Source organism: Malaclemys terrapin, chromosome 1 (assembly GCF_027887155.1).
Source record: "Malaclemys terrapin pileata isolate rMalTer1 chromosome 1, rMalTer1.hap1, whole genome shotgun sequence".
NCBI lineage: Eukaryota > Metazoa > Chordata > Testudines > Emydidae > Malaclemys > Malaclemys terrapin.
Window position 1 is genome coordinate 24380287 of NC_071505.1, and position 26689 is coordinate 24406975.

Here is a 26689-nt window from a genome sequence, read left to right on the forward strand (position 1 = left end):
TATATCGATTTCAATTACAACACAGAATACAAAGTGTACAGTGCTCACTTTATATTTATTTTTTATTACAAATATTTGCACTATAAAAAAAAAACAAAAGAAATAGTATATTTCAATTCACCTCATACAAGTGCTGTAGTGCAATCTCTTTATAATGAAGGTTGAACTTACAAATGTAGAATTATGTAAAAAAAAAAAAACTGCATTCAAAAATAAAACAACGTAAAACTTTAGAACCTACAAGTCCACTCAGTCCTACTTCAGCCAATCGCTCAGACAAATTAGTTTGGTTACAGTTTGCAGGAGATAATGCCGCCCACGTCTTGTTTACAATGTCACCTGAACGTGAGAACAGACATTCACATGGCACTGTTGTAGCCGGCATCGCAAGATATTTACATGCCAGATGTGCTAAAGATTCATATGTCCCTTCATGCTTCAACCACCATTCCAGAATATATATGTCCATGCTGATGACAGGTTCTGTTCGATAACTATCCAAAGCAGTGCGAGCTGATGCATGTTCATTTTCATCATCCGAGTCAGATGCCACCAGCAGAAGGTTGATTTTCTTTTTTGGTGGTTCAGGTTCTATGGTTTCCACATAGTTGTGGAATGTTGCTCTTTAAGACATCTGAAAGCATTCGCCACACCTCGTCCCTCTCAGATTTTGGAAGGCACTTCAGATTCTTAAATCTTGGGTCGAGTGCTGTATCTATCCTTAGAAATCTTACACTGGTACCTTCTTTGCATTTTGCCAAATCTGCTGTGAAAGTGTTCTTAAAGCGGACATGTGCTGGGTCATCATCTGAGACAGCTATAACATGAAATATATGACAGAATGCAGGTAAAACAGAACAGGAGACATACAATTCTCCCCCAAGGAGTTCAGTCACAAATTTAATTAACACATTATTTTTTTTAATGAGCAGCATCAGCATGGAAGCATGTCCTCTGGAATGGTGGCCGAAGCATGAAGGGGCATATGAATGTTTAGCATATCTGGCACGTAAATACCTTGCAATGCCGGCTACAAAAGTGCCATGCAAACACCTGTTCTCACTTTCAGGTGACACTGTAAATAAGAAGCACTTAGCAGTATCTCCTGTCAATGTAAACAAACTTGTTTGTCTTAGCAATTGGCTGAACAAAAAGTAGGGCTGAGTAGACTTGTAGGTTCTAAAGTTTTACATTGTTTTGTTTTTGAGTGCAGCTATGTAACAAACAAACAAAAATCTACATTTGTAAGTTGCACTTCCACGATAAAGAGATTGCAATACAGTACTTGTATGAGGTGAATTGACAAATACTATTTCTTTTGTTTATCATTTTTACAGTGCAAATCTTTGCAATCAAAAATAATAATAAAAAGTGAGCACTGTACACTTTGTATTCTGTGTTGTAATAGAAATCAACATGTTTGAAAATGTAGAAAAACATCCAAAATATATTTAATACATTTCAATTGGTATTCTATTGTTTAACAGTGCGATTAATCGCGATTAATTTTTAAAATCAGAGTTAATTGTATGAGTTAACTGCGATTAATCGACAGCTCTACTAAAAAGTAATTATTTATTTTGTTACTTGTATTACATGTACACACACAAGGTGCTGTGTGCTGCCACATGTATATGAAGACATGATACTAGAAAAGAAGATTGTACAGTTCTGCATTTGGATCCATGTGGATGGCCTGTGCAGAGCTGTGTTGAAATCATTGGGGTTTCATGCTGATTTAAGGGTTTGCCTGTGTAGATCTAGTGGCAGATTGGGGGCCTAAGGAAAAAGGCAATGTACAAAGCGTGGAGGAGAGTGCTAAAACATGGGGTCAGAATGTAGTTCTTCTGCCCTTTGGAATGTTTGTTTAAAGAAACACTTTGAAGAAATACTGATCAGTGTTGTTTTCCTAAGGAGTAGAGACTTTAAACATAGTTTGTATTAACTGAGTGAAACAAAACAAGCCACGTTATGTATTTAACTCAAAATTTATTTCTCAATAGCATCTGTATACCTTTGAAAAAGATCTACACGTAATCAGTTGTTCAATCAACAATGAAAAGACATTACTAGGTAAGTGTCTTCTTTATCTCATTAAAATTATACTGTGTATACCGGGGGGGGAGGGGAAGTGGGGCAATTTGTTCCAGGCTCCCACGAGAGTTTTTCGGGACCCCTGGAGCGGGGTCCTTCACTCGTTCCGGGAGCCCCGGAAAACTCTCACGGGGCCCGGAAAACTCTCACGGGGCCCAGGCCCCTGGAGTTTCTTCCGCTCCAGGTCTTCGGTGTCAATTCAGCAGCGGGGGGTCCTTCCACTCTGGGACCCGCCGCTGAAGTGCCCCGAAGACCCGCAGCTGGGGGTCCTTCTGCCCCGGGACCTGCCGCTGAAGTGCCGGGTCTTCGGTGGCAATTTGGCGGCGGGGGCTCCCCGCCGCCGAAGACCCCAGGCCCTCTGAATCCTCTGGGCGGCCCTGCTGTGTCATGATATAGAAAAGTTTTTATTTTACTAATCTGGATAAATTTAAATCTAGAAATAATAAGAAATATTTTACCCAGAAACAGCTCTTGACAATTTCCTTCTCTGCATTTTTAATGCATCTGTCACTAGAATATCTAGGTGACAATGTGATTACTGTGACTGCTTTTTTCTTTTTAAACAAACTGACCACTTCTTAAGTTTCTGCATGTCTAGTACATCTTTAAAGTTTGGTTCAGTGATGAATTTTCTTCCATTAGATTTTACGTGATTTGATATTTGGAAATGTTCACTAAGATGAAATAGTGAATATACATATTTTGTTTTTTGTTAAGTAGCAGTCAGTTTTCTTCAGTCAACAAAGGAAGAAAGAGTAAATCAACTACTTCAGCCAGGTACCAAAAGTGGCTTATTTTTAATTGTGAAGGTAAAACTAACACTGTTATAGGGATTTTGCAACACTACTTTTGCTTGTATCCCTGATTTTGTAAAACAAAACTTTATAAAACAGATTAATATAGTTTGAAACTTGTGTTCTTTTTGCAGTATCTAAGTGTTTGACCTTGCTCATTGAAATTCACCCAGTTAATAATGTAAGAGTCCTAAAGGCTGTGGATACCTGTATCAGAGTACAGGTAAATGATTCAACTAATCTGACTGTAGCTTTTCATTTATTACTTTTAAATTCCCCTGCTTTTTCATGTTAAAGTACCAATGTTGCATTATGTAACTGCGATAGATTATGCTTTTGTAATATTTAGTACAATATGAGTAGACTATGCTTTTGATTTGAACTGTCTATTTTATCTATCTTGACTCTTTCTAAGATTATATTCATAGCAACTAATAATGATTTTCATCTGTAGTAATGCTGCTGCTGTTTATGGAGGATTATCAATGTGTCAATCTGTATACAAAAGCTATTTTGTTGTCAAATCTCTTCTAAATTATAAACAATTTAGATTAGCTTTAGCAACAAAGTTTCTTGGCCATTATTTTTACATAATTTCCTTTTACAGTTTCTCTATCCAGTTGCAAACAGAAATCCTTTTCCAGAAAGCCATCTCTTACTAATTTCAGAAGATAAATGTAAGTATTTGAGTTAATATTTTAAACATATATTGCTTTTCTGGTTAAACATGGACATCCTATTATTTTGAAACACTGTAGACTAGAACTGTATTGCTAATTTGGCTTCAATATCCGTTTTTATTTACTTATTACTCCCTTCCATAAAAGCCAATATAGAAATAAGAAAAATCTCAGCCAATAATAATATTACAGATGCTATTCCAACAAAGGTATACTTTAATAAGATTTTTTCCAATATTGGAGGAATGAGCAATCTTGACTGTGTTCTTATTTTATTTTTGATTAGCTAATGCATTGCCCATAAGCGGCCTTTTTTTTTTTTTTTTTTTAAAGAACTGAAGGTGAAATTATGCTTTCTCATATACTGGTATAATTTCAAAGCAGTTAAGTAGAGCTACTCTTATTTTACACCAGTATAAATAGGATAAGACTTTGGATATAAATTCCAGAAATTAAAATGACAGGTTTCAGAGTAGCAATCCAAATTGAAATTAATTTAATTGAAATTAAAATGGGTGCTATAAACTACAGCAATGCCCTTATAGTATCCATTGGCCATATCCTGTAGTCCTTACTCAGGGAAAATCTCAATGATTTTGTTGGGAGTTTTGCCTGAGTAAGGACTGTAATATTTGGCTTATTATTCATTTAACTCTTATGTCAGGAGTTGATCTTTCTTGATACTAATATGGCAGCTCACAACTTTCCAGTGCTAGGTGGTTAAATTGTTTTGCTAACCATATTAACATATTTTTTAAAAAATTGAATTTCAATTTTTCTAATTTTAAAGATATTGAACAATTTCACATTCATGTTGTCACAGAAGATCACCACAAAGTGGTAAGAAACCAACTTTCTTTTGATGCTTTTATTGAAAAACTAGAGGAAGACTATTTTTATAACCAGTTTTCTACTGTTGTTTTTCTGACCTTTCTAAATCGTTGTTTTGGTAATGCTTTAAACTGTGGCTACAACCGTGAAAGCTATATTAATAAATGTACAGATAGTATAGTAGGTTATTCAACCAGATACTGTGTAACTGATGAGGAAAGTTAGTCATCTCATTGCCTTCTCCTTAAGTCTATGAACTTGACTTTATCAAAGGGTATGTTTAGAGGTTCACAGCTGCCCCAAAGCCTAAATATTTTGGGTGATAAGAATGGAGCTAAAGGGCTTTCACCCACCCTTGTGTTCTAGGACTTTGACATGGAGGAGAGTTTAGAAAGATGACCTGTATGGAGGATGCATGAAGTAGCAACAAAAAGTTTAGAATGATGCATTTAAAATTCAGTTTGAAAGTGGTGATGTGAATGCTTTGAATTATTCATTCCCCTGTATTTATAACATAAGATATGAATCCTTATTATAGTTGCTAGTAGTAACATTAATCATTGGTGCCATTATTAAAAGACTATACAAATCCACTAGTGTGTGTCCTATTTAAAATGAAATGCAATAATCAGTGTCAATCTAATGCAGTTGTCATGTATTTGCTGCATCATGAAAACCACAATTCATTTAATTGTGGCAAACATAGGTGCCAACTTTCCCCGGCACCGATGGGTGCTCGCGCCGCCCCGTCCCAACTCCACCCTTTCCCTGCCCCTCCCCCGTCCCCATTCCAACCCCTTCCCCAAAGTCCCTGCCCCATTGGACCCCTTCCCCAAATCCCCGCCCCGGCCCCGCCTCTTTCCCGAGCGTGCCACGTTCCTCCTCCTTCCCCTCCCTCCCAGCCACGCAAAACAGCTGTTTCGCAGCGCAAGCGCTGGGAGCTAGGGGGGGAAAAAGCAGGCATGCAGCGCGCTCAGGGGAGGAGGCGGAGGTGAGCTGGAGGGGGGCGGGGAGCTGCTGGTGGGTGCTGAGCACCCACCAATTTTTCCCCGTGGGTGCTCCAGCCCTGGAGCACCCAGGGTGGCAAATAAATGTTTCCCCTCCAAACCTATAAGTCCTTATTCTCAGTTACTGTAAGGCCTTTCACACTGTTCTAGCGGTGAAAAAGTGTCTTAAAGTGGGTGCAGTTTAAAAAACAACAACAAAAAACTGTAAGAGTAGGGAAAAGGGCTTTAGAGTAACTGAAAAGCAGGCCCTTAGTCTATGCCTGTTTCTGTCAAATAAACTGTTTAACTGTTACTTGAAATGACGTCTTTCTGCATCTGCCAAGGGTAAACTTAGATGGTCCTAATCATTTCCCACTATTTTAGCCTCTTCCCTCCTCATTCATCATGTGTTTGGAAAGAGGGGACAAGACTCCCTTTGGAACTAGCAACTTTCCTCCTTCATTGGCTAATAAAGATTGTTGCAGTCAGTTCAAAAGCATCTCACATCCCATTTCTCTCCCCTTCCCTGGGACTAAGCTTGCTATCTATTCTCCCTCCCCACCTTCAAGGGACTTGGGAGGGTAAGTTGTTCTTTTGTGATTTCCCTTCCCCTCCCAACTCTGCCAAACTATCCTTCCAAATCTAGAAAATCCTAGATGCAACTTCCTTGGGAGCTAGCAAATATTTCTCCTGAACTGAACATACTGCCTCTGCAATGTGCCAGACCCTCTGGTTTACAGAGACTCCTGTGAAATGAACAAATAGGACATTAAGCTACTTGGAAATATTAAAACAATCAGGCTGTTCTGTGCGCTGCTGTTTATCTTTTGAAAGCCTGAGTTGTTCATCATCTTCATTACAGAAGAGTATTTGACGTATAGTGTTTAGCTCATTTTTTAAATCTTTCCCTTCAGGTGATTCAAAACTCAGGTCAGCTCCCAAGAGACAGAGTTGCAGATGATCTCATTTGGGCACAATGGGATATGACAGAACAAAGACTCTTCTACATTGTTCCAAAGGTGGGAAAAAATTGAATCGGTGTGTGTTCTCATCTCTCTTTCATTTTCTGATATGAAAGTTTGAGTTTAAAAGCCAGTAATAATGGTGTGAGTTGGATTATTTTGGGTAGTAAGAAGAGTAGTAGGGTTACCATATTTCAGCAAGCAAAAAAGAGGACGGGAGGAGCCCCACCCTAGCCCCGTCCTGCCCTAGCCCCGCCCCTGCCCCTCCCACTTCCCGCCCCCCTCAGAACCCCCAACCCTCCCCCCCGCTACTTGTCCCCTGACTGACCCCTCCTGGGACCCCTGCCCCTAACTGCCCCCCAAGATTCCACCCCCTACCTAAGCCTCCCTGCCTCTTGTCCCCTGACTGCCCCCTCCTGAGACCCTCCCCCCATCCTAACTGGCCCCCTAGGCCCCTACCTGTCCCTTGACTGCCCCAACCCTTATCCACACCCCCAGACAGACCCCTGGGACTCCCACGCCCCATCCAACCAATCCCCACCTCCTGACAGCCCCCCCCCCCAGAACTCCTGACCCATCTAAACCCCTCTGCTCCCTGTCCCATTGACTGCTCCGATCCCTCTCCCCACTCCTGCCCCCTGACCGCCCCCCCACAACTCCCAACCCCCACCTCGCTCCTTGTCCCCTAACTGCCCCCTCTTGAGACCCCCCCCCGGACCCTACCCCCTACCTGTACCCTAACTGCCCAAAACCTTATTCTCCCCCCAGAAAGCCCCCCCGAACTCCCGACACCCCCCCCGCTCCCTGTCTCTTGACTGCCCGCTCCAGAACCTCCCTGCCCCTTCTCCGACCCCCTGGCCCCCTTACCCTGCCACTCAGACCAGCGTGCCGGGGAGGAGGAGCAGGGGGAGGAGCTCCAGGCTGCCGGTGCGAACGGCCGGCTGGTGATCTGCGAATGAGGGAGGGAGGGAGGGAGGGCTCTCAGCTGCAGGGGAGAGGAGGGGGAAGTGGAGGAGGGGCTCTCTCTGGCTGTCGGAGCCCCATGTAAATGGCACCATCCGGCCGGCTGCCCTGTTAGCCGCGTGCGTTCTGCATGGGCGGGGAAGTCCGGACATCTACAAATTCCCCCCGGACGCTATTTTTAACTCTAAAAGCCGGACATGTCTGGGGGAATCCGGACGAATGGTAACCCTAAAGAGTAGGGTAACGAAAATTAGAGGCCTAAATTAGACTTTCTATGCTATTTTTTACATGTGAGTATTTGCAGTGAGATGTGGTGTCAGTGCTTCCCAGGTAACAGAGGGATTTTTTTTAAAGGTAGTGCTGATGTATGTGATTATCTAAACCTATTACAGCTAGCACATGCGCCCTAGGAATATGGACTTGCCAATTTATGAGACAATATCATTTGCAGGCCAGGGCATATAGATGTAAGAAAGCATAGACCATGTGCACAAACTGAGGAAAGTTTCAAACTGCTTTTCATTCTGACTAATGGGAATAGCCAAACGTAGCCTAAGTTATGCATGAACAAAAATGGACTTTCAGAGCTAGTTCGTTTGGGTTTTTTTGACGCACTGAAATTAGCTCGAGTATTTCAGAAAGGATGGGAAGTGTAATATATAATGAAGAACTCATCTCTATTCTACTTTTTGCAAGAGGCCTTTTGGAGATGTGCAAAATAAGATACTGTTCTTAATAGCTTTAGTCTCTATGGAGCAAAAGGTTACTGAAAGCTGTTGTGTAACCTTCTAGTGGCTTTCTGTGTGTGAAAGAGGTGTGTGATTGGGTATTGCACAAGACAGTTATAGACAGAAGATAGACAACTGATCTGTGACAGGAAGGAAGCATGTGTGCTGGGGAGTGCTATTTGAGGGTTTAGTGTGTGGTTTTGGCCTTTTTTCTCATCCACTTATTGCCTTATGCATGTTAACAAACAGAGCTGAATGATGGACATTCCAACCATCTCTGTCTGCGTGATGTGGCTCGATTATTATAATAAAAGTCTCTCTCTTAATTTTAGGAATCAAGGAATATCTTAAAATGTGTCCAGTTTTACCCTGATGAAAACTTTAATTTAATAGTAAGTCATAGATATAAACTTGTTGTCGTATAGCTAGTCCGAGGGGGGATTTAGTTATATATTTCAAGGGATGATCATTAAGTTTATTCCCAAGTATTTGTATTTGATATTTTTATTAGCATGAATTATTATATAAAACCACAAACCTTGGAAACGTTCTTCAAAATGTAATGACCAGATTCTAATCTGAATACATTAGAGTTACTCCACCGATTTTTTGGATTAACATATAATCGTAGGACTGGAAGGGACCTCGAGAGGTCATCTAGTCCAGTCCCCTGCACTCCTGGTAGGATTAAGTACTATTTAAACCATCTAGAACATCTGTGCAATCCCACTGAAGTTCATGGAATTACTCTAATTTTAGACCAATGGAATTAAGCAGCACTTGCAAATCAAATTAGATGGAGAAATGAAGGCCTGCTCCTGCTCCCATTGACTTAAATGGAAACAAGATTGAGTCTATATGTCATTGAGTGTTGAGGGCACTCTATAGTTATCTGGATTGGATTCTTTGTGACACAGTCTGAAATTCATGTTTGTGCTGGGGGCCTGCATGGATGCCCCTGACACATGGAAGTGGATGCATCCCAGCTAAAGGTTTGCTTAGGTGGTCTCTAAGGGATCTTATGTGAGGCTTCTGTGTGGGAGTGAATTTTGCTCACAGTGCACTGTAAGTTAAAAGGCAGACTGAGAGCTGATGGGTCCAGACCATGACTCTCTGCTCCTCCCGCCCCCCTTTACTTGAAATCCCTGTAGTATTGCTGTTTTGATGTACTTCTCATATAAAGACAGTATGGCATTCCCAGTGACACAAATTTTAAGTTGTTTAAAATATGAAACTTGCCTTAGTTAGGCTTACAAAGACATTAAACCTTTACATTGGCTTAACACAAAAGTATCCCATTCCATAATTGTATAAAACCCCTACTAGGAGCGGAAACTATTTTCTGAGTTCTTGAATGACTTAAAAGGATCAAGTGGTGGTCAATGAATCTGTTTTCCTTTGTGAAATTGGTGAGTTGGATGAAGAGTGAATGAGCCCAGTGTATCCTTTACTGGACTGCAAGACCAACCTTAAATACTGAATAATGTAGGTGTGTTCTGATTTTTGGGTTAACAGCTTGAAGCATCCCTGGACATCTCTTTAAGAGACATTGGATTAAAGTAAGTGGATCACAGAGTATTTTTGTCTCATTTGTCAACATGTGTGTCTAATATTTGGTTTATTAACACGTTAACTTCATTTGGCATTGCCTGCATCTTTGCACCGTATGACTTGAATCCATGTACCTATTGTTGTGACCTGACTTATGTGGAGGTAAAGGGGAGGAAGCAGTGTCACATATGACCTTCAAACCCTCCTCATAGCTTTCCCCTCCTTCATCTCCTTCCATGGTATGGTGAAGCCAGACAAGAAGATTGACACGGTCATAGGTCCCTTCCCATTGGGAGCGGTTGGCTGGAGAACCAAATATAGACTAAGCCACCCTTCCTGGGGGATACAGTGACCCCATCCAAATAAAACCAACTTTCCTTAATTTCCTTCTGAGGTCACAGCCTCTCTACAGCTGGCCTGTGCACTTCCAGCATGCTTCAGTACTAAGCAGAAAACTGAAGGTTGGTAGTGCTGGACGTGGAGTCTACCTTAAAGGGCCAATACAGACCGTTACAGTTATGATATAGTACTGAAGAAAACCAACTTCACAATTGCTAAAACTCATCCGAATCTTTGTGAAAAGGTCGAGAAATACGTCTGGAAGAGGACCATTTTTTTTAAAAAATGATTTAGTGCATAATTTACTATTGATAGATTGTAACTAATAATTAACACTTATGCCATGTTAGTTTTTTCCAAGATCTGTGAAAACTACAGACAACATTAGAATCTGAAAAAGAACCAAAATGCAGAACTGGTAATACCATAGAAATTAGCCCAATTTTGCTGCACCCTTCCCTTATTTTGTGACTATTCCCATTGAAATCAGTGTGACTACTCATAGAGTAAGGTGCTACTTGGCATGAGTAAGGGTGGTAGATTTGGGCTCCAAACCTTTTGACCTCTCAGATATGGTGAGTGAATAAATTGAGACCCTCCAGCATAATTTTCCTTCACCTTGATTCGGCTAGTGTGGAATTAAGCAATATGGTTCAGTGAAGAAATAACTTGCAGGCATATGGGATGTCTCCTTTTAAAATATGGTTATGAAGCAATTGCTTCATTTTGACTCAATCCCAACCGTAAGAGAGTAAACTAACAGAACAGACCGATCAATTGTAGTTTAATTAAACTTTCTTATGGAATGTTTAATAATAATCTAATTCTTATATTTCCCTTGTGATTTCATGGGTTCAGCATACTCTTTAAAAATCATTGTGGACGAAGAAATGCATTTAATAGTCTCTATTTATTTCTAGATTTGTGAATTTTGGATATGATTACTCTCAAGACCAAGAGATGGAACCTAGATCTTTGAATCTGCAAGTTTTTACCAGTAAAACAGGTAATTGATAATGAAAAACTGTCTTGTGATGATCATATGTTACAGATTACTGCACTGAAGTGTAGTTGTGTAACTAATTACTAAGAAGTCTTAGGAGCTCATTGTTATATGTTTATGGCTAAACTTTTCCTGATGTATAGTACTCATAGCAGACCTTGGGGGAAATTGAGCTGAGGAAAGTAGTGGATCGACTTTTTTTTTTTTTTTTTTTTTTTTTTTTTGTAGCTGTAGTGCTTGTTAATCTAATGACCATGGAAGGTCTGGAGTAACTCAACTATCTTGAGCCAGGCACATAGTGCCTGATCCAAAGCTTATCAAAGTCAGCGGGAATCTTTCTGTTTACTTCACTGGTCTTTGGATCAGACTTCTAATGCAGACTTCTTCAGATCTGTCAGCAGTGTTATTCACTCCTCAGAGTCTCTTGAGCCGAGCCTACCAATTATGCTGATCTGTGGAGTGCACAGCTGAGGACTAGGGTGAAGCCCTCATACTTATGTTCACTGCTGCTTTCAGTCATTATGTGAAACCTGTCTTCAAGGGTAAAAAAAAAAAAAAAACAAGTGCAGGAATACTTTGTGAGACACTTACATTTCTTTAGATTTATAAAATCCTCTAGATGCCCATCATATTCTCTGGGCACATCCTGTACATTGAAAAGGATTGGCCATAAGTATCCATGAAGTCCCTCAAAGTCTTAGCTTTCCCCATCAACCCCCAAAACCTGAAAAAAGTGGTGGGTTTCTCAGTGTGCCTGGCTCTATCAGACTCCAAGTCAAGCTTCCTGCTATCCATGCTGAGGTGGTGCCTGCTCAAGAATCTCTGCCGATCTCACCTCCTGCTGTAGGATGCAGAGAGAGACAAGTTCTCTCTGAAGTAACCAAGTCCCAACCCATCTAGGTTTATACAGTAGCACCAACACCTTAGACTGCCCCCAGAAACTTACTGGCAGCTAGAGCAGATCCCCAGGCAGTGATGTAATGCACTTCCAAGGCGAAACTTCTCTTAATAAGCAGATGGCAGCATTCTGCATGACCTTCAGTTTCCAAGTGGTCTTAAGGTGTAGCCCCATGTAAGAACATTACAGCAAGCTAATATTAAGCTGACAAAGGCCTGGCTAATTGTTGCAAAATCTGCATCAGAGAGAATGGTCATACCTTCTTCACCAGAGGTGGATAGAAAAATGCTCTTGGCTGTAGATACTACCTGGGCATCCCCAGGAGCAGCCCCGGATCTAACAACACCTCTGAAGTGTACACCTGTGCTACAACAGCCTGGTCTACGCTATAGTGTTAGGTTGACGTAAGGCAGCTTACGTCGACCTAATTATGTCAGTGTACACACTGCAGCCTTGCTCTTGCCTATGTAAGTGCCCTACTACACAACATAACTCCACCTCCACGAGAGGCGCAGGGCTTGTGTCAGTGCAGTTCAGGCAACGCAGCGTCCCTGTAGACACTGTCTTTCTTACAGCTATTGGCTGTCATTCTTGTCCAGCGTAGCTGTGAAATTGACAAGAAAGCTGGCTCCCCAGCTGGGCTGCTACCTGGTCTCCACTCCAAGCCAAGGTGCTACCCAGGCTCCCAATTCCCTGCAGGGAGCCTGAAGGGCCATAATCCATTTAATGTGGATGTAAGATCTTAACTACAGTTTCTGTTCAGAACTTTTCATATAGGCCCAGAGCCCACAGCTTGGCCTGGGGCATGAGGGCTAACTAACTCCACACGGTGTCCATTTCTGTTCCTTCAGAGCCCTGCTCCCCCTGGGGTTCTGGCTCCCCACTCTGACTGATCTGGGCTGCCCCCCAGGCTCTTGGCTCCCTCCTGGGAGCACTGCAGCCGACCAGACTCCAGGCGCAGATCTCCCTACCAGGAGTTGGTTGCCCCTTCCCCCAGGATCCCCGCTCCCCACTGGGAATGGGGCAGCTGCACTGGACTACTTGGCTGTCCAGTGCTGGGAACAGGGCAGCTGACTCAACTCCAAGTGCAGAACTCCCCACTGGGTGCAGCTGTGATCCCTGTGGGGAGCCCAGAGCCTGTGGGAGAGGGCAGCGGGGCTCCCCGGTGGGGTGCTTCGCGTCTGAGGTCCGGTTGGCTGCCATGTTTTTTTTTTTTTTTTTAAGAATATGAGGGTTGGAAGGGACCTCAGGAGGTCATCTAGTCCAACCCCCTGCTCAAAGCAGGACCAATCCCCAGACAGATTTTCCGCCCAGATCCCTAAATGGCCCCCTCAAGGATTGAACTCACAACCTGGGTTTAGCAGGCCAATGCTCAAACCACTGAGCTATCCCTCCATTCCCCGTGGAAAGCCAAGAAGCCCAATGCAGCTGCCCTGTTCCTGAGGGGAGCGGGGAGCTGAGATGGGGGGAGGCAGCCCAGCTCCCGGAGGGGAGCCAGGCTACTGGTGGGGAGCTGCACGCGGAGCTGGGAGTCCTGGCTCTCAGCCCCCCCCCCCCACTCCCTTTTAAGTCGGTGGAAGCGCTCTTGGTGAGGACGCGCACCATGGACAGAAGAAAGGCTGTGCGGACGTGAACCACTGCAGTAATTACTATGGTGGCTGTAAGCCGACCTAACATAGGTTGACTTAAGTTTGTAGGGTAGACATGTCCTACATGCATGTGAATAAACTGTGTACTGCAAGATCCTATTGCTGTACTTCATAGTTTTTTTATCACCCCTCCTCCTTCCTGCTGTTTGTCTCTCACTCATCTATAATTTACTTTGTAAACTCTTTGGGGAAAGGAATGTGTCTTCTGTGAAGTGCTTAGCATACTTCAGAGTCTACAAAACATTAATACTAGGGCTCTTATTCGTTCGGTTTTAAACTGTTTCCAGTAAAGAATTGGCACAATTGCAAATGGAATATTCTATGCAATTTCCAATTTAATAAAAAAACTGTTAGTGACGGTAGCCTGTCTCAACTCTGAATGAAGCCGCTTTTTCACTCTCAAACTTCCGTAGCAGAAGAAAAGTAGCCCTGTTACTCATAGCCAGCATTAACAAGATAGAATGTCACTAGACCCCAAAAAGCCCTGCTCACAAATTAGCTGAGATCAAACAAGTCTGAGAATTAACTTTCTATTTTCTGAACAGCGTTAATGATTATTTAACCGTTGGTATGGTCTCATGAACTTTATGATTGGGGTTATTTTTTTTTAACTTGGAGATTTTTATTTTCAATTTAGTTTATTGATCTTTCAGAAACGTAGACAATAAAAGACCCATTGTGACGGGTTGGATCACAGAAACCCCCTTGGGAGCTGCCACCCGATGTGCAAAGACTACCCCTGCTTCTGTTTTCCCTGCCAGCTCAGGACTGCAGCACCCTGTCTTGCTGAGCCGGACACTCCCGTCTGGCTCCAGACACAGATCCAGGGTCTGGATCTCCTGTCCTAAAGCTGCAAGTTTACCTGAAAACAGCTTACAGAAGTGCGCTTGTCTTTAGCACTCAGATGCCCAACTCCCAATGGGGTCTAAACCCAGATAAATCCGTTTTACCCTGCATAAAGCTTATGCAGGGCAAACTCATAAATTGTTCGCCCTCTATAACACTGATAGAGAGATATGCACAGCTGTTTGCTCCCCCAGGTATTAATACATACTCTGAGTAAATTACTAAATAAAAAGTGATTTTATTAAATACAGACAGTAGGATTTAAGCGGTTCAAAGTAGTAACAGACAGAACAAAGTAAGTCACAAGCAAAATAAAATAAAATGCGCAAATCTATGCCTAATCAAACTGAATACAGATAATCTCACCCTCAGAGATGCTTCAGTAAGTTTTTCTCAGACTGGACACCTTCCAGGCCTGGGCACAATTCTTTCCCCTGGTACAGCTCTTATTGCAGCTCAGGTGATAGCTAGGGGATTCTTCATGATGGCTCCTCTCCCTCTCTGTTCTCTTCCCCCCTTTATATATCTTTTGCATAAGGTGGGAAATCTCTGGGTTTCCACCCCCCCTCACTGGAAAAGCACCAGGTTAAAGATGGATTCCAGTTCAGGTGACATGATCACATGTCACTGCAAGACTTCATTACTCACTTGCCAGCGCACACATATACAGGAAGACTCACAGGTAAATACAGCCATCTGCAGACAATGGGAGTCATCAAGATTCCAAACCATCATTAATGGGCCACACTTTACACAATTACAATAGGCCCTCAGAGTTACATTTTATATTTCTAGTTTTAGATACAAGAGTGGTACATTTATACAAATCAGATGATCATACTCAGTAGATTATAAGCTTTGTAATGATACCTTACAAGAGACCTTTTGCATGAAGCATATCCCAGTTACTTTACAATCACTTATTACCGTATTTTCTGTAAAACTATCTCAGTTACATTATATTGACTTATTATCAAGTTTTTATAAAACCATATAGACTGCACAACGTCACACCCATCTCCTCCTCTGCTTCACCATTTGTTAGCTAGCATATCGATGACTCTCTTTGGCTGTCAAGTATCGGGGTAGCCGTGTTTAGTCTGTAGCTACAAAAACAACAAGGAGTCTGGTGGCACCTTAAAGACTAACAGATTTATTTGGGCATAAGCTTTTGTGGGTAAAAACCTCACTTCTTCAGATGCATAGAGTGAAAGTTACAGATGCAGGCATTATATACTGACACATGGATAGCAGGGAGTTACTTCGCAAGTGGAGAACCAGTGTTGACCGGGCCAATTCAATCAGGGTGGATGTAGTCCACTCCCAATAATAGATGAGGAGGTGTCAATTCCAGGAGAGGAAAAGCTGCTTCTGTAATGAGCCAGCCACTCCCAGTCCCTATTCAAGCCCAGATTAATGGTGTTAAATTTGCAAATGAATTTTAGTTCTGCTGTTTCTCTTTGAAGTCTGTTTCTGAAGTTTTTTTGTTCAATGATAGTGACTTTTAAATCTGTAATAGAATGACTAGGGAGATTGAAGTGTTCACTTACTGGCTTATGTATTTTACCATTCCTGATGTCCGATTTGTGTCCATTTATTCTTTTGCGGAGGGACTGTCCGGTTTGGCCAATGTACATGACAGAGTGGTATTGCTGGTACATGATGGCATATATAACATTAGTGGATGTGCAGGTGAATGAGCCCTTGATGGTGTGGCTGATGTGGTTGGGTCCTCTGATGGTGTCGCCAGAGTAGATATGGGGACAGAGTAGGCAACGAGGTTTGCTACAGGTATTGGTTCCTGGGTTGGTGTTTCTGTGGTGTGGTGTGTAGTTGCTGGTGAGTATTTGCTTCAGGTTGGGGGGTTGTCTGTAAGCGAGGACTGGCCTTCCTTCCAAGGTCTGTGAGAGTGAGGGATCACTTTCCAGGATAGGTTGTAGATCATGGATAATGTGCTGGAGAGGTTTTAGCTGGGGGCTGTATGTGATGGCCAGTGGTGTTCTGTTGTTGTCCTTGTTGGGCCTGTCCTGTAGTAGGTGATTGCTGGGTACCCATCTTGCTCTGTCAATCTGTTTCCGCACTTCCCCAGGTGGGTATTGTAGTTTTACGAATGCTTGATAAAGATCTTGTAGGTGTTTGTCTCTGTCTGAGGGGTTGGAGCAAATTCGGTTGTATCTTAGGGCTTGGCTGTAGACAATGGATCGTGTGATGTGTCTTGGATGGAAGCTGGAGGCATGTAGGTACGTATAGCAGTCAGTAGGTTTCCGGTATAGGGTGGTGTTTATGTGACCATCACTTATTTGCACTGTAGTGTCCTGGAAGTGGATCTCTTGTGTGGACTGGTCCAAGCTGAAGTTGATGGTGGGGTGGAAATTGTTGAAGTCCAGGTGGAATTCTTCAAGGGCCTCCTTTCCGTGGGTCCATATGAATAAGATGTCATCAGTGTAGCGCAAGTAGAGGAGGGGCACTAGGGGACGAGAGCTGAGGAAGCGTTGTTCTAAGTCAGCCATAAAAATGCTGGCATACTGTGGGGCCATGCGGGTACCCATAGCAGTGCCACTGACTTGAAGGTATAAGTTGTCCCCAAATCTGAAGTGGTTGTGGGTGAGGACAAAGTCACAAAACTCAGCCACCAGGCATGCTGTGGCCTCATCAGGGATACTGTTCCTGACAGCTTGTAGTCCATCCTCATGTGGAATATTGGTGTAAAGTGCTTCTACAACTATGGTGGCCAGGATGGTGTTTTCAGGAAGAACACCAATGCATTGTAGTTTCCTCAGGAAGTCGGTGGTGTCTCAAAGATAGCTGGGAGTGCTGGTAGCGTAGGGTCTGAGGAGAGAGTTCAAATAGCCAGATAATCCTGCTGTAAGAGTGCCAATGCCTGAGATGATGGGGCGTCCAGGGTTTCCGGGTTTATGGATCTTGGGTAGCAGATAGAATACCCCTGGTCGGGGTTCTGGGGGTGTGTCCATGTAGATTTGTTCCCATACTGTAGCTGGGAATTTCTTGAGCAGATGGTGTAGTTCCTTTTGGTATTCCTCAGTGGGATCAGAGGATAGTGGCCTGTAGAATGTGGTCTTGGAGAGTTGCCTAGCAGCCTCCTGTTCATAATCCGACCTGTTCATTATGATTACAGCACCTCCTTTGTCAGCCCCTTTGATGATAGCCTCAGAAACAACTCTGACATTGTAGATGGCATTGCGTTCTGTACGGCTGAGGTTATGGGACAAGTAGTGATGTTTGTCTCTTTGGCTGTGTTGTGCATTGAGTCTGTACACAGGATATATGCAAGACATTTATGTACAGTGACACATATTTGAATTAGGAGATGTTCTGATGCTGCAGGAGGTATTTTAATGCAACATTATGGTTGAGATTCTACATGAACAAAAGGCAAGAAATTAAAGTTCGTTTCCTAGGGAAATGTAACTTTATGCATATATGGAATTGCATGACACCTTCTATGGTAATTTCAATGTCTTAATGTATAGTTGCCAAGTCGCAGAATTTATAGTTGCTATTTCCTGACTCTTGTATGTCCTGAAATCTTATCATGGAGTTGCATGAGCAGAACTATATTTTTAAACTCTTCCTTTTTTTGTTTTGTTTCTGGCTTTCCATCTTCCCTGCTCCTCCCCCCCCCATTTTCTCCTCTTCTCCCTCTTTGTTTTTGAAGAAGAAAGAGTAGAGTTTATCAAATATCTGAATGTACAACCTGCTGATCACACTCCAAAAGCAATTGGACTAAACTCTTCAATGTCATGACTGCACTTCCACTGACTTCAGTGGAGCTGTGCTCATTTATGCCATTACTTTCTGCAGAGAATTTGGCCCAGTGTTTTGTGTGAGACTTACTGCTTGTGAACAGTGCTGGAGTGTAAACTCTGTGTTCTGTGGATAAACAGAAAAACTACAGTACTGTTTACAACTCGACCACTAGCAACACAATCTTTTCCACACCGTCCACCAACATATGTCAGTCGTGCAAGGACCACGCGTTGGGGCAAGAAAATAATTCACTTTATATTCTGTCTTTGGCCTCTCTACTGAGATTGCTAACATGGAGTCAGATGTGGTAACTCTTGTGAAATGTGTACCTGTCTACTTGTAAGTGGACTGAGACCAGTCTCCCTTTATCTAAGTCACTGAAAAGCCATTGGATGGCAACTTCTTTTGTTCACTACCAACCTCTGAGAGATGAAAGCACGTGTGTCCCATTAGCAGTCTACTGAGCCATCCAGTTCTCTTGTCACATTTGCATACATATGCACCAATGCATTAATCTGAATTCAAGATGATTAGTTTGCACATTCAATTCAAATTGTGCAGTTTATAGGGCAGTGTACTCCACAGCACACTTTGTCCTTCCCAGCATGTGAAAATGAAATTGGCAATGTGGAAGGGGAGACCATGACAAGAAAAAAGCACTGGAAGAGGCCCAGAAAAGCCACAACTTTCCTGCTGTGGCCTTATGCTGCTGCTTTAAAAATTCTGCATGTTCCATAAGGCCCCAAATGATCAGGAACACCCCATCTATTTATGTTTCAGTACCTCAAATATCCAAGCAAAACTCTATCAAACTTACCAGAACTATTCAGCACGCTGGAAACGAACATGAATTTCAGTCAGAGGAAATTCTCTCTCTTCCCCCTCCTGAAAGTTAAATGTCTCAGCCAAATATGTAGCATTACTAGTGCAGTGCTATAGTGCAGCTTTGTGCTCAGACGTTCTAGGCACTTTTAATAAAGTGAAATCTCTTGAGGTTGGATACTTGTACTTTTGATTAGTGTACTGTGCATCTATTTGCATTATAAAAGTGTGTGTCTATGTGTACATTTATCTGTGTCTTTTGATAGCAATATCTTTGTTAGCAATACATTTTTTTAGGCACTAAGTTATGGACAAAGGTAACCACTGTATGATCATAGTTCTCTCTTCTGCTCTCCCAGTTGAATTGGGACAGCATGGATTTGGGGATGCTTGTGGCATACATTCCAAAAATAACTGGCTAAAGTGATGGAGTAAGAGGACCAAGGTGTTTAATTTGTTTCCTATTTTATCAGATCTGGAGGGCAGGCTACTATTAGATGGGGTCAAAATGGCCAGTCATTCTCAATGGGGGTTGGGTGGGGGAATAAGGTTAGGACAAAGAATAATTTACCATGGCTGAACTGTGCTTATGATAAGGACAAATTTCTCTTCTAACAAAGAAATATCACTCTACTTAAGGAAGAAAAGTCAGGATTTCTCTGAAGCATGAGAAGGTGCTAGCAAATATCCTTTAGGCCCGGGTTAATTCTGCACTTGCAGCAGGATGGTGAGATAACTAGACCTTTACTTTGTGGTGGTCTGTTTTGCACATTCAATTACAGCATTGCATCTTGGCAGCTTTTAATAGATAATCGCCAGAAATCTGGGCTTCCTGTAGGTACAGTGGTCTGGTCAGTGGTTCAGATGGTGCTAGAATGTTTTCTACCGCAAAGAGCTGAAAAATGCAGTTTCTCTGAATTAGAAGGATTTGCTGAGCCTTCAGAACCCAAAATTGCATTACAGTGTATTTTCTCCTGCATTTCCCTCTCTTATTTAGGGTTACCATATCTCATAAATAAAAAAAGAGGACCCTCCATGGGCCATGGCCCCGCCCATTTCCCCACCCCTAGCCCCGCCCCAACTCCGCCCCTTCCCCCACCCTAACTCCGCCCCCTCCTCCCTCCCACTCCCAGACAGGGGGAAAGGGCTGCCCCAGTGCTACCAGCATCACGGTTTCCCGGGCAGCCCCCAGACCCTGCGCCCCCAGCCGGCGCTTCCCCAGCGCAGCTGGTGCCCGGGAGGGGAAGCGCCCAGCTGGGGGCGCAGGGTCTGGAGGCTGCCCAGCAAACTGTGAAGCCGGTAGCGCTCGGGCTTTGGGCAGCCCCCATGCCTCCAGACCCTGTGCCCCCAGCCGGGCACTTCCCCTCCGGGGCTCCGGCGGCTCTGCGTAACTTACACTGTATAAGTTACACAGAGCCGAAGAGGAGCAGAGCCCCCGCAGCTGGAGGCTCTGCTCCTCTTAGGCTCTGTTTAAGAGCCGGGCTGCCCCAGCGCTACCGGCTTTGGGCAGCCCCCGTGCCTCCGGACCCTGCGCCGCCGGAGCCCGGGAGGGGAAGTGCCCGGCTGGGGGCGCAGGGTCCGGAGGCAAGGGGGCTGCCCGAAGCCGGTAGCTCTGGGGCAGCCCGGTTCTTAAACAGAGCCTCCAGCAGCTGGGGCTCTGTGTAACTGACCCTGTGTCAGTTACACAGAGCCCCGGGGGCTGGAGGCTTTTCTCCTCTTTGGCTCTGTGTAACTGACACTGGGTCAGTTACACAGAGCCCCGGGGGCTGGAGGCTCCAGCCGCCCCCGCTCTGTTTAAGAGCTGGGCTGCCCAAGCGCTACCGGCTTCGGGCAGCCCCGTGCCTCCAGACCCTGCGCCCCCAGCCGGGCACTTCCCCTCCCGGGCTCCGGCGGCGCAGGGTCCGGAGGCACGGGGCTGCCCGAAGCCGGTAGCGCTCGGGCAGCCCGGCTCTTAAATAGAGACGCCGGGGCTGTGTGTAACTGACACAGTGTCAGTTACACAGAGCCGGGCTGCCCGAGAGCTACCGGCTTCGGGCAGCCCCGTGCCTGGAGACCCTGCGCCGCCGGAGCCCGGGAGGGGAAGTGCCCGGCTGGGGGCGCAGGGTCTCCAGGCACGGGGCTGCCCGAAGCCGGTAGCGCTCGGGCAGCCCGGCTCTTAAACAGAGCCTCCAGCGGCTGGGGCTCTGTGTAACTGACCCTGTGTCAGTTACACAGAGCCCCGGGGGCTGGAGGCTTTTCTCCTCTTTGGCTCTGTGTAACTGACACTGGGTCAGTTACACACAGCCCCGGCGGCTGGAGGCTCCAGTCCCCGCGGCTCTATTTAAGAGCCGGGCTGCCGGAGCGCTACCGGCTTCGTGCAGCCCCGTGCCTCCAGACCCTGCGCCCCCAGCCGGGCACTTCCCCTCCCGGGCTCCAGCGGCGCAGGGTCTCCAGGCACGGGGCTGCCCGAAGCTGGTAGCGTTCAGGCAGCCAGGCTCTTAAACAGAGCCGCCATTTTCCCGGACATGTTCCGCTTTTTGGCAATTCCCCCCGGACGGGGGTTTGACTGCCGAAAAGCCGGACATGTCCGGGAAAAAGAGGACGTATGGTAACCCTATCTTATTATTCATACTCAACCTTTTTTGCCTTCTTCCTCTTTAGCTAAGAGGAAGCTATTCCCTTGATGTATGTATATTTCCATAGTCCTGAAAGTTGTTTAAGAATGTTTTAGATTAAAGATAACAAAGATGCTTTTTCTTAGTTTTTAGGATTGGGGTCTGCAGCCGGTATCCATCTTTTGAGAAATATAAAGTGGATCAGCGAAGGCAGACATAACTTATTCAGTGAACAAGTATGATAACCAAACCAACCTCCATTTCAATCTCTTTATTTTTATTTTTTTAGGAAGTTTTTGTCTGTGTTGTAGTCAGGCTCCTGATATTCCAAAGGAGGTCACATACTCAGTTTCTTTTTTACATAAAGGTACAGTTAATCTGTTTTATTCTCTTGTTCTTTCTTGCTTTATTTTAGTGTGTCATTTTGTATGAAGTGTCACAGAATATCTTACAAAATAAACAGCTACGTAAAGCTGTAGACTTTAAAATAGTCTGGCCAAAACTTCTAAGCCTGGATGCCTGAAAGTTAGGCTGCTAAGTATATATCCCTGTCATAGACTTCCTATGGGATTCTGGGCAAGACACTTAAACCACAATTTTCCATAGGTGGCCATTAGTTGCATGTTCCTCATTTCGGGGTGTCCACTTTGAAACATGCAGCCAGACTTTCAGCAGTGCTGAGCACTTACAGCAGCAACTGAAGTTAGTGGGAGCTGCACAGAGCCCTGCGCGGATGCAAAATTTATATCCGTGGATATGGATATCCACAGATATAAATCGGTATCTATGGAGCTGCAGGGCTCTACTGAGAACCGCAGCAGCGAAAGCAGCAGCCTGGCGGCCCGCCGCTCCTGAAAGCCAGCACCCCACGCCAGCAGCTCCTCTGGTGTGGTTGTACCGCTCCCCGTCCCGCACCCAACCTTGCCCACCAGGGCAGGACCAGGCTCATCAGTAGCTGTCCCTGGTCCCGCGATGCACTGGGCAGAGCTGGGGGCGGTACACCCTGCTGGAGGAGCTGCATCCACAGATATACATTTTGTATCTGTACAGGGCTCTAGAGCTGCGGATGCTCCGTATCTGTGACAATAAGGCACCGTGTGTGGAGGTGGAACTGGTAGTTCCTAGCTTGAGTGTCCAGGGGCGCAGGTCAGCCCTTATTTTCACAGGCATGGGTGCAGCTCTCACTGACTTCACTGAAAATTAGCTGTATAAATGAAGCTAGCAAGAAGGTTAAGAGGTGACTTGATCACAGTCTATAGGCAGCTACATGATGAACAAAAATTTGATAATGGACTTTAGTCACAGGTATAACAAAAGCCAATGGCAGGGAGTTGAAGCTACACAAATTTAGACTGGAAATAAGGTGCAAATTTTTAACAGTGAAGGTAATTAACCATTGGAACAATTTATCAAGAGTTGTGGTGGATTTTCCCTCACTGGCAATTAAATCTAGATTGGTTGTTTTGCTAAAAAGATTTGCTCTAGTTCAAACAGGAATTACTTCAGGGAACTCCTGTGGTCTGTGTTATACAGAAGGTCAGCCTAGATGATCACAGTGGCTCATTCTGGCTTTATAATCTCTGAAAAATTAACCCATTAGTTCTAAGCCCTTCTTGGTAAGAATAGAGACTAGCGTTTCAGTCCAGGCAGAGGAGGATTTGTTATAGCCAATGAGAAATATAACATAGTATAGACAAAGAATCTCAGAAGTTCTGTGGTTTGGATAGACTTGTACTGCTCCGAATTCTCTGTCTATAGTTATAATTTGCATATAACAGATGTTTCATGTGTGTCTTCCCAGGTTACAGCAAAACCTTTACAGTTGCTCTACAAAGAACAGATTACCCACAAGTGAAGGAAGTAGCTTTTTTGAATCTTGGTAGGTTGCTAATGTAGCTTCTCTTGTTTCCTCTCCCCACTTTGAGAAGGGAGAGAAATTGTTAACCTTCAGCCTTTTGGTGGTCCCTCTCCTCTTCATAAGAAGGACATAAAGTTCCCCCCCACATCCCTTCATAAGTTACGTTATTTGCTACATTTTGCAACTTACTTGACTTCCATTTTTGGCACTTGATCTTGCAATACCTCATATTGTCAGTGAGCAACTTCCTCTGAAGTTGACTGTACTTCTCTGGAGATCAGCTAGTATAGCGCTCTTGAGTTGCGTGAGCCTCTCACATCCTCCCCTGGAAACCTGAATGTATAACCTATATTTTCTGTGTTAACCCTGCAACTGCTATTAACTAACCCTTGTTATATCTCCTAGACATAACCTGTTCCAATAAAGAGAACTGGGCTGAGAATTCATAAGTCCCAGCCTCCCAAAGTAAATATTTTAACAGTTGCTCAAATTGATGACTCTTTTTTTTATTTTGAACAGACTATTATGTGGCTGTTTATTTGCCTGGCCACTTTCTGCACCTCCTCAATACTCAACATCCTGACCTGATGTGCTATAATTTGTTTCTGACAGGTACAGTAAAACTTCAGTACTTTGAAGTCTTTAGCATCTCTTTTATTGTTGACTTTGGTGGAGACTCTTGAAGATGTTCAGCTCCCTTTGGAGGAGAATTCAGTTCATTTTATTGGCCTCACATCTGCATTACTGTACATTGGTCTCTGAAAAGCCTAGAAGATAGGGATCAGGCAGAATAAGACATGCATTTTTGGCACACTCAATTTTAAAAAGAAATGATGAACTTTCTTATTTCATCCATTACTCACTGTTAGAGTGTTATGAAATGAAAGAAGACCATTCAGTGAATTGCATTCTCTGCCACAGTTTAATAATTTCCCATCCCCCTATGCATGTTTATGGATGCTCCAGTATTCTCAAATTTCACATGGAGATGCAAATTTAATTTTACAAAACCTCAATTGGAGGAAGGAAATGTATGTATGTTCGAGTGGAGTGGGGAGAGGAAATCTGCATTTCCTTCACCTGATCAGAGTCATGTAATTTGTTTTGAAGCCTCATCTGAAAGGCACATTATTTCACTTCCACATAACTGTACTTTATAGGAAATGGGTTATTTTTGGAAACAGAAGGCCTTTGTTTGAAAACAGAAGGCCATTTTTCTGATTGGGTAAAAGAAAGGTAGGGTGCTAGGACTGGTGCAGCTCTGACATATGCAGCAATGTCAAAAAGAAACTAATAGCTGGTTGGAGGTGGGAATATAAATAAATATTTTCCTGCAGAAATACCCGAGGTAGGTAGGAAGCATTATTTTATTTTCTGCATGGTGGGTGTGATGCAGTGGGCCTGGAATTACACTGGCAGAAAACTGGAGTAACTCAGAAGTGAATCCGTTCCAGTATATGCAAAGTGGTCTTGGTTTTGGGTTATGTTTAAATTTAGTACTACAAAGCAGAATCTCCCTGTTCTTATAGTTTGGTGCATGCTGCTGTTTAGATGGCCCAATACAGTGTTAGCATGTTGTTCTGGGTGGTACAGACTTACTGCATCATAATTAGTACAGACTAACTCACTCTACTCTGTTATTAAAATGGTGGCCATCTACAGTGGTGATTCAAATTCAGGCAAGAGTTAGATACTTTGTTTCTCCCTCCCCCAAACCGAAGGGATTTGGTGTGCTACTGAGGTCCTGGGCAGTAGAGGTAGTTGCTTGCACTACTGAATAGATGCCTCTAAAGGCAGTTAAGGAATGTCATTAAATGAATCCCATCCAGTCATTTTAAGCTTCAAGAACAATGGCCAGGAAGCAGTGAAGACTGAGGGCAGGTCTGCACTAGAAGCGCTATATTGGCACGGATGCACCAGTGCAGCTACGCCGCTGTATTGCGTCTGGTGAAGACGCCGCATGCCGATGGGAGAGCGCTCTCCTGTCGGCTAATTACTCCACCTCCATGAGAGGTGGAAACTATGTTGATGGGAGAGCATCTCCTGCTGACGTAGTACCGGTGTGGACAGCGCTTATGTTGCAGTAACTTGCGTCACTCAGGGGGGTGTCTTTTTCACACCTCTGAGCGACATAAATTACATTGGCTTAAGCAGTAGTGTAGACCTGCCTGAATGCTAAGACACAATAGTGATCTGTGCTAGGGAAAAATCTAAGACAGGTAGGGCCTGATTTTCAGAAGTTCTCAGCACTTACATCTCTCACGGTCTTCAAAGGGACCTGTGGGTGCTTAGCACTTCTGAAAACAGCTGGCCAGTAGGGTGGGATGGGAAGTCAAAGCATGTGAGGGGAGAGAAAGTGAAGGAGGGGTGGATTATTTCTCACCATTGGAGACCATGAGATCGTGGGATGTGGCAGAGGGGAGAAATCTGTGGTGAATAGAGCTTATGTGCACTCAAAGACCTTTCTTCCTTTAAACCCCCTCCCTTCAGGTGAGGATGCGAGAATCAACATGCTGCACAAAAGTTCCATCCAGTCCCCGTTCAAGTCAGCCGTCTGGGATTGCTGCTCAGGAAGAATGTTTACTGTAAGAATAAATGAGTGCTCCTTGATGCAATTCCTTTGGAACAGTAAACGTGACAGTGATAGACTGGCAGCACTGCACTGTGCTCTTCTACATGTCAGAAATACAACAGATTTGGAAATGCAGGTAGGAATGTAACTTACTGTATATAATCGTTCATGAGCGGAATATTTTTGGTAAAAAAGTGATGCATCAAAGAGCGGGGGTCGGCTTATAAACAGGTCTACACCAAAATTTGATGATTTTAAACTCTATGGAATCATTGAATTGAATATCTAATACATTGTCGTTTTGTTTACTTGGAGTGTCTGCAGGCATGGAGCCCCTCAGCTCCCTGTGGCCGTGGTTCGCTGTTCCTAGCCAATGGGAGCTGCGGGAAGTGGCGCCGTGCCTGTGAATGCTCCAGGTAAACAAAATGTCCCAACCCGCCAGCAGCTTACCCTGACGGGCCGTGAGCCAAAGTTTTCCAACCCCTGAAATATAAGGTCGGCTTATGAAAGGGTCATTCATTTTTTGCTATTTTTGCCTATCCATTTTGGGGGGTTGGCTTATAAATGAACGGGCTAATGAATGAGTATATATGGTAATTCCTTAAGTTTCTTGACATTTACTTATTCAGTGCTAAAAAGAGTGTGCTAGGTGCCTTACAGGACAAATATAAAGACATGGTCACTATTAGCATCAAACATTTGTATTGTGGTAGCACCTAGAAGCTGACCAGGTTGGCCTCAACATGCTTCC

At 44.0% G+C, this 26689-nt stretch overlaps 1 protein-coding gene across 2 annotated transcripts in view; it reads left to right on the top strand.

The window, feature by feature from the left end:
• Positions 1 to 26689, top strand: part of GSAP (gamma-secretase activating protein) — a 72150-nt gene that overhangs the window by 13444 nt on the left and 32017 nt on the right. The window contains exons 4-16 of one of the 2 annotated variants that reach the window (XM_054017661.1): positions 2004 to 2073; positions 2812 to 2871; positions 3023 to 3111; positions 3496 to 3565; positions 4359 to 4408; positions 6300 to 6404; positions 8371 to 8430; positions 9554 to 9597; positions 10849 to 10934; positions 21798 to 21875; positions 23310 to 23387; positions 23886 to 23978; positions 25857 to 26074. In XM_054017661.1, the coding sequence (XP_053873636.1) occupies positions 2004 to 2073; positions 2812 to 2871; positions 3023 to 3111; positions 3496 to 3565; positions 4359 to 4408; positions 6300 to 6404; positions 8371 to 8430; positions 9554 to 9597; positions 10849 to 10934; positions 21798 to 21875; positions 23310 to 23387; positions 23886 to 23978; positions 25857 to 26074 (1101 nt within the window). The remainder of the gene's footprint in view (positions 1 to 2003; positions 2074 to 2811; positions 2872 to 3022; positions 3112 to 3495; positions 3566 to 4358; positions 4409 to 6299; positions 6405 to 8370; positions 8431 to 9553; positions 9598 to 10848; positions 10935 to 21797; positions 21876 to 23309; positions 23388 to 23885; positions 23979 to 25856; positions 26075 to 26689) is intronic. The other variant, XM_054017668.1, reaches the window with a different exon arrangement.